Genomic DNA, 6,436 nt, shown 5'->3' with positions numbered 1-6,436 from the left:
ATATAAAAATTCATTCATAAGAATTGTTTTGATTAATTACTGACAAATTGTTTTAAACAATCTTTCACAGAGAACTGAAAAAAACCCAAGACGTGACAGGTAAATGTTGTCAAATTTGCTGTTTCAGTCAACAAACAGTTGCTAAGAATTGGCATAATTTAACAGCTCAGCTACAGGATGATTTTATAGTGCTGTGATCCATGTTGACTCTTACTAAACATTCAGAGAATAAAAGGGAACAATAGACATATCAGTTTTCACCACTGAAATCCATACAAATAAGAGACATTTCCTTATGGTTAAAATTGCTGTTCCACCTTACCTTTGACAATCTTTTTAGCACAATCATTGTATACTTGTTCCTGTGATGTGTTTGACTGGAATACACGGTCAAATATATATGGCTTGGACTGGAAAAAAAACAAACACACAGAAGACCTATTAAAAAAAAGCAGATGCTGAAAGTAGAACTGGAAGGTGTTTGTTCATACAGAAGTAGCCTATACTGTCTCAGCCCAATCTTTTGTTTTATTTTAAGCACTTGAAGACTTCAGCGAGGAAATAAGCTTATACAGTGTTGCCTAAATCTTCACGTGCTTGCCTATAAGGTTGGTCTTAAATATATTTGCTTTTAAAGTGCTATCTAAATAGCTCTCCAAAACTGTTCTGCCACATAACCTCAATTTGCTTGATTTACAGGGCATTAGTCTGTGCATCTGAGAATCTGTTCTTCTACTCTAGTAGCAGGTTTACTCTGGTAAACCCAAATTATTAAAACCAGCTCATACCACATCACACAGACTATCCGTCTTGGTAACACTTTTTAAAAGCCTCAAACCAAAAAGAAACATTCAGATCACCTATAGTCAGCCCAAGAACTATCTCACCATACGTGATATGCTTAAAATAAAGCTCCATAAGCAGAAGGAAAAGGCCACTTTGGAGGAAGGGAACCTTTCACAGAAGACTTATTTTGGAGACACTGTAAGAGAAAGTTCTGACATAGCTTTTTGACAGGAATGTTGGTTTTAGCTTTGCTTTATAGAAGAGATTTCCACAACCTAGTTCTAAGCAGATGCCCATCCATTAGGATATGAATTATTACGCCGATCTTACAAAGTTCAAATTTTTGTAGCATTTTCAGAGCTTGATTTAGTAGGCAGGCCTGCAAATAGGCAAAGTTTACAAGGGACCTAGGTCACTTACCATTGCTAAACTCACTGCAACTGTTAAGTGCGCTATTTTGCCTAAATTTAATTCATTATTATCCTCCCTCAAGGATATTCTGGAACTGCCTCCCTGGCAGAGAAGCAAGTACAGCTTCCATCTTTCATCCACCCACGGCATTCCCTTCCCCAGCCTGACCTTCCATTTGTCTTTTAATAACATCTAGTGTAACACAGAACAAAGCTTTTTAGATTCAACACATATCTGTCTGCTGAGAGGGCTTGAATTCAGGTGGATGAGCTCCCTCCTGGAAAAAATAATTACAGCATTCACTGTGTAAATACACTCAAGAAACCACAAGACTCAGTAGGCAGAAACTAACCCTAGGGTGCTGAAGTTTGCCAGAATTCTTGTTTCACAGCACGGAAATCACAAGCCTTGTTGATTACTCATGTTAGCTTCAAATACACCTCAAATTCCTATGTTCTACAGGTAGAATTGAAGCCATTACATACACCAGGAGACAAACAACTGACGAGTTCAAGTAACCCTAAGGTAAGAAATGAAGACTGGAAATATGTTACATAAAAAGGTGCCTCTAGAAAAGATAACACTAGCTATAAATTTTGTCACTAGCACCTGGAGTCCCAAAAAGCCTCCAACTTCACAAATACCAATCAGCTATGCTACACATTGCAACTCTTCTACATCCCTAAACATCAATCAGATCTTTTTCATGCTCAAGTGCATATTTATATGCACTGAAATAATGCCATTTTGAAGGATCATATTTACCATTACACATTGGAAAAATAAAGCAAGAAAAACAAGTGTCCAACATCACAGCAAACAATCTGTGCAGCATTAGCAATCTGTGTGTTTATACTTGCAAGGTTTATTGTTTCAGATGACAACTACTCCAATTAAATTGATTTCAGAAGAATTAGGGAAAGTTCCTGGATATGATCTTCTGAGTCCATGCAGCAAATGTTAACACCACTCACTATTTCTCACAGATCAACAGATCAGATCTTCGCTGTTCCCAACAGAAAAGTACATTAAAACACACACACATTATTTTGCATCATGTATATGTTTGAATGTGTATGTATATATATATATACACGCACATTGTTTTGTATTTATATATTACTACAGAATATTTCTGTTGCCAAATAGCAGATTTTTTTTTTTTTATTTACTTCTAAGAAATCCAACTTAATAAATAAATCAATCATTCAGGCCTAGTTTCTGGTACAGGAGTTTGGAAAGAACTTTAGACCCAACCTGCACCACCCTGCAGTCAACCTGCAATCTGCAGGTATTTGCAGCAGGTTCTGAAAAACCTTTCCTCCTCTAAATTATGAAACAGTGTTTAGAGGGTTGGGGGTTCCGTTTCTTTTTTTTCTGCCAAGCAAAGGTTGACCAAAATGAACTGTTCTTCATCTGTGTTAAAGGAAAATTTTTTACTAATTTGAGAATAATCCATAAACACAGCATACTTTAAGACTACTTGCCAATCGCCATTTAAATGTCTTCATGAGAGGAGAGCACCAAATTACAGTATCCCATATAATAACAAAATGTTAATATAAAGATTTTTTTTTTATTTAAGAAATGTATATAAAGAATAGCACATATGAAGAATGTCACTCATATAGTAATGCCTTAATTGATCTTGTTTATTTATACAGTGAAAGCAGCTAGGCACATGACAAATTCCAATTACCCTCAAGCTAACAATTGCTATCAAAATACCTACAAAATTTAGTAATTCTGGCCAATGGATCCTCAGAGGGGTTACGTTTACACCAGCTGTCACTTCCCCATCCCTTGCAGGTAGAAAGTAGAATATTTGTTTACATGCTCTTGTTATTATACTTTCCTAGGTGAAGCCACAATACAATTTCAAAGCACTTAAAAACCCAATTATGTATCTTCCTTCTCTCCCAGGTCACAGTTCATTTATCACAGCTATGAAAACCCACATTAGAGGCATGTCCCTGCTCCATCATCACTGAATCAGTATCTAATCAAGTAGGTTTAGCCAAGCAGGTTCCAGGATAATTATGTTTTAAGAATACAAGTTACTTCCACTCAACATGGCTTCACATCTTTGACATCTGTCTGACATAAGACATCTATGTCTTATCACATCTCTTTACAGTCTACTTTCTGCTGTAAACAAAGCTAAAACAGTATTACACAGATTACCCTGTCCTAGAAAGCCTCCTCATTACCTTTAAGAGATTAATCAAGAAAGATTAAAGCATCAGATATTTTTTCTATACCAGATGCCTTTTCCTCCCCAAGTAGTAAACAATCAGATACTATGAAAGGAAAACACAAAAGGTCCAAGTAACATTACTACACGGTGTTCATAACACTGGTAGCAAGTGTCACTACCATGATGCTGCTTTAACACACTCCAGAAGTTTTCTGCAGGTGGTGCTTAAATCTTAACGCCAATTTAACATACATGACATAAGCAACACAAAATATCAAATGAACAAGCAGAGCCTCTGCCTTCCTCCCTCTGAATAGAGAAAATTCAACATTTACATTCACTCCTTGAGTAGACAGTAACAAACCACAAGACAACTTCAGCTCCTACAGTTGCTTGTTCTGAAGAGATGTGATCCCATAGCAAAAACTGCAAGCACTCTCACAGCCCTCAATAAAGAGCATCTGCCAACATGATTTCTCAGTAGTTAAAACTGAATCTCAATGAAGTGTTTATGTTCAAGAACACAGTGCTGCAGTTAACTTGAAGACTAGTTACCAGTTATGCTTATATAAAAGGATGCTCAACCCATCTAAATTATATTATAAGAACTGGAGCATGCATGAGTTTCTTCACAAAAGTTAGGCTTTGTACAGTACTTTCAATCATCTCTACACAAAAATCTGTGATCAAAACTAGACTGAAATCCTACCTCAGAAGTCCAAGAAACACTTAAGGTTATCTCCACATAAATTATTTATCTTACTGTTGTAAGTTTCTATGAACTACAGAATTGGTTATTTGTAACATTACCTGCATTCACCTTATTTTTTATGCATTAGTATCTGCAGCAAAGGCGATAATGTAAAGTTACTTGAAAAATCAGTGGCATATTTTCCTACCACAACACCGCCGGATGCTCTTTGCTATTTATTGCTAGAATGGACAGTTAAAAGAGTGTTATACTGCCCACGTTAGCTTGTTCTTGGTGAGAGGTTGAAGTAATAAGTAATGGGCTTATCTTCCCCTGAAGTTCTGCATCTTTGTTAATGAACATTCTTCCTAACGGCACAAAATATGTTAAAAGAAAAACTGCACACCGAAGAATCTCTGGAAAGTATTACATCAAATACTTGACTCAGTTCTTCCTATTACTAAGCTAAGGTATTGCTGCTTTGACACACCTAACAGAGTCCAACATTGTGAATGAGTGAAAAGGCACTCTTCCAAATTAGTATTTTATTTTTACGATAACAAAAACGCATTCGCTTCTTGACCTATCTCTACGCAGATAAAACTGCAGCCAATGCAGAACAGATAGTGAATCTCAGCTCTTTCTGCCCTATTTTTCTGTGCAGATACTGCAACTCAAGTATCAACTTTTACAGCATTATTTACCATTACAGAAAGATCAAACCATGCAATTTTATAAAAAACAAAAAAAAATTGTGACTAGAAACTCCATTTCCAGCATCAAAACAAGAGAGGAATTTTGGAACAAGAGTTTCAGCCAAGATTTACTTACTTACTAAAGTTTCGTCTAAAGAGAAAAGCAAGCACTGCTGGCATAAAAATTGTCATTGAATATCAGACAAAACCCAGATATGATTGAGGTGTTTCTAAGTAAGTGGCACAGCAGCCACGGAGTACAGTTCTCCCTTTACACATTACTGTAAGCTAGAACAGCTGCTTTCTGTTAAATCATTGTATCAGTACCACCTGTAAAATGTCTCTATTACCTATCATTTCATGGGATTAAGTAAAAAAAAAAAACAAAACAATTTACAGAGTAACACTGAATGAATACTATTGTTTCAGCTATAGATTGCAATTCTTGATGCATGTTTAAAGTCACACTGTAGCCATGAAGCATTTCCCTTTGTGTGTTTCTAATTTAAAAAGTGCTTTCCTTCACTAGCAAATAATGCCAAAAGTTGTTTTAAGAGTGTAGCTTTTTTCTTGCATTCATACAGCCCAGCACAGCTGGACTTTCAGCAACACACCTGAATTACATTTTCCTTTCCAATAACTTGCTGCCAAAAGTTGCATTAATAGCAAGTGATCTTCATTAACCTGAATCTAATGTAACATTAACCTGAATCTAATGTAACATCAACCTACCCTTGCATTCATTTACTATCTAATACTAATTTAAAAGTTAATGAAAAAGAAAGCTAGATGTCTCAAGCTGTTTCCAGGATCACAGGGGTTACACCTACATATAAAAAAATAGTAGTCTAAACCAACATAAAATACAGACAGGTAGCCGTGATTTTCTCTTTAAAAGCCATGGAAATAACAAAAATATTATGATCATTACTAGAAAGATTTGGACAACAGGAGTACTGCCCATTTGTGAGAATGCCCCTAACACCTCACCACTTCAGTGATTTGATAGTACTGTTCAGTTTAGGCTCCTGTCTGGAGGCTTTGAGTGCCACTGTATTCAGTAATCTACCTCAACTTTTGGACAGTTTTAAGATGAGCAATATTAGGTATAGAAATATCTTTAAGAAATAAGTATAGAGATGCTATGCAGAACTACATAAAGCTACTCAATTGCAAGTAGGTTTATATCTAAAAAAAATAAAGGATATATATACGTGTGTATATATATTATAAGCTTGCTATTCTTCCCTGTTTCATCTTTCTCAAAGGCCTGAAACCCAAGAGCAAATTGCTACCAGTTTTTGTAAATAGGTACATTTATAATGTTTAACATAAAAGCCATGTACTCGTAACAAGTCATCCTATTATCCGTTTTAGTAAATCCCTTATTTTTAATTAATGGGAAGAACCATTAGGGAAAAAATAAAACATTAAACTGTAAGGAGGCTACCTTTAATTAATAATTTAAAAGCTCTTTACAAGTTAAAAAAGTTTTGTCCTGTGGAAGGACAATACATTTTCAGAGACTGCTCTTTAAAAGAGATGAGCAACATACATCCCCTCAAATTGCTGTTACATACTAGCTACAATTAAAACAAGTATTTTATCTAACATAAATCAAAACGACTCACTTGTCCAGAAAGACAATCATGCCAG

The 6,436-nt window shown here is 35.5% G+C and overlaps 1 protein-coding gene across 1 annotated transcript in view; it reads right to left on the bottom strand.

Annotated features, from left to right (window-relative positions):
* Positions 1-1,347, bottom strand: part of KIF5B (kinesin family member 5B) — a 25,279-nt gene extending 23,932 nt beyond the window's left edge. Inside the window, exons 1-2 of the mRNA XM_010024911.1 lie at positions 1,207-1,347; positions 323-410 (exon numbers count right to left, since the gene is read on the bottom strand). Of these exons, the coding sequence (XP_010023213.1) occupies positions 323-410; positions 1,207-1,347 (229 nt within the window). The remainder of the gene's footprint in view (positions 1-322; positions 411-1,206) is intronic.
* Between the last annotated feature and the right edge of the window lie 5,089 nt (positions 1,348-6,436).

The sequence above is a fragment of the Nestor notabilis genome, unplaced genomic scaffold, assembly GCF_000696875.1.
Source record: "Nestor notabilis isolate BGI_N333 unplaced genomic scaffold, ASM69687v1 scaffold12212, whole genome shotgun sequence".
Lineage (NCBI taxonomy): Eukaryota > Metazoa > Chordata > Aves > Psittaciformes > Psittacidae > Nestor > Nestor notabilis.
Note: the sequence above shows the minus strand (reverse complement) of the source record. Positions and strands in the feature narration are given on the sequence as shown.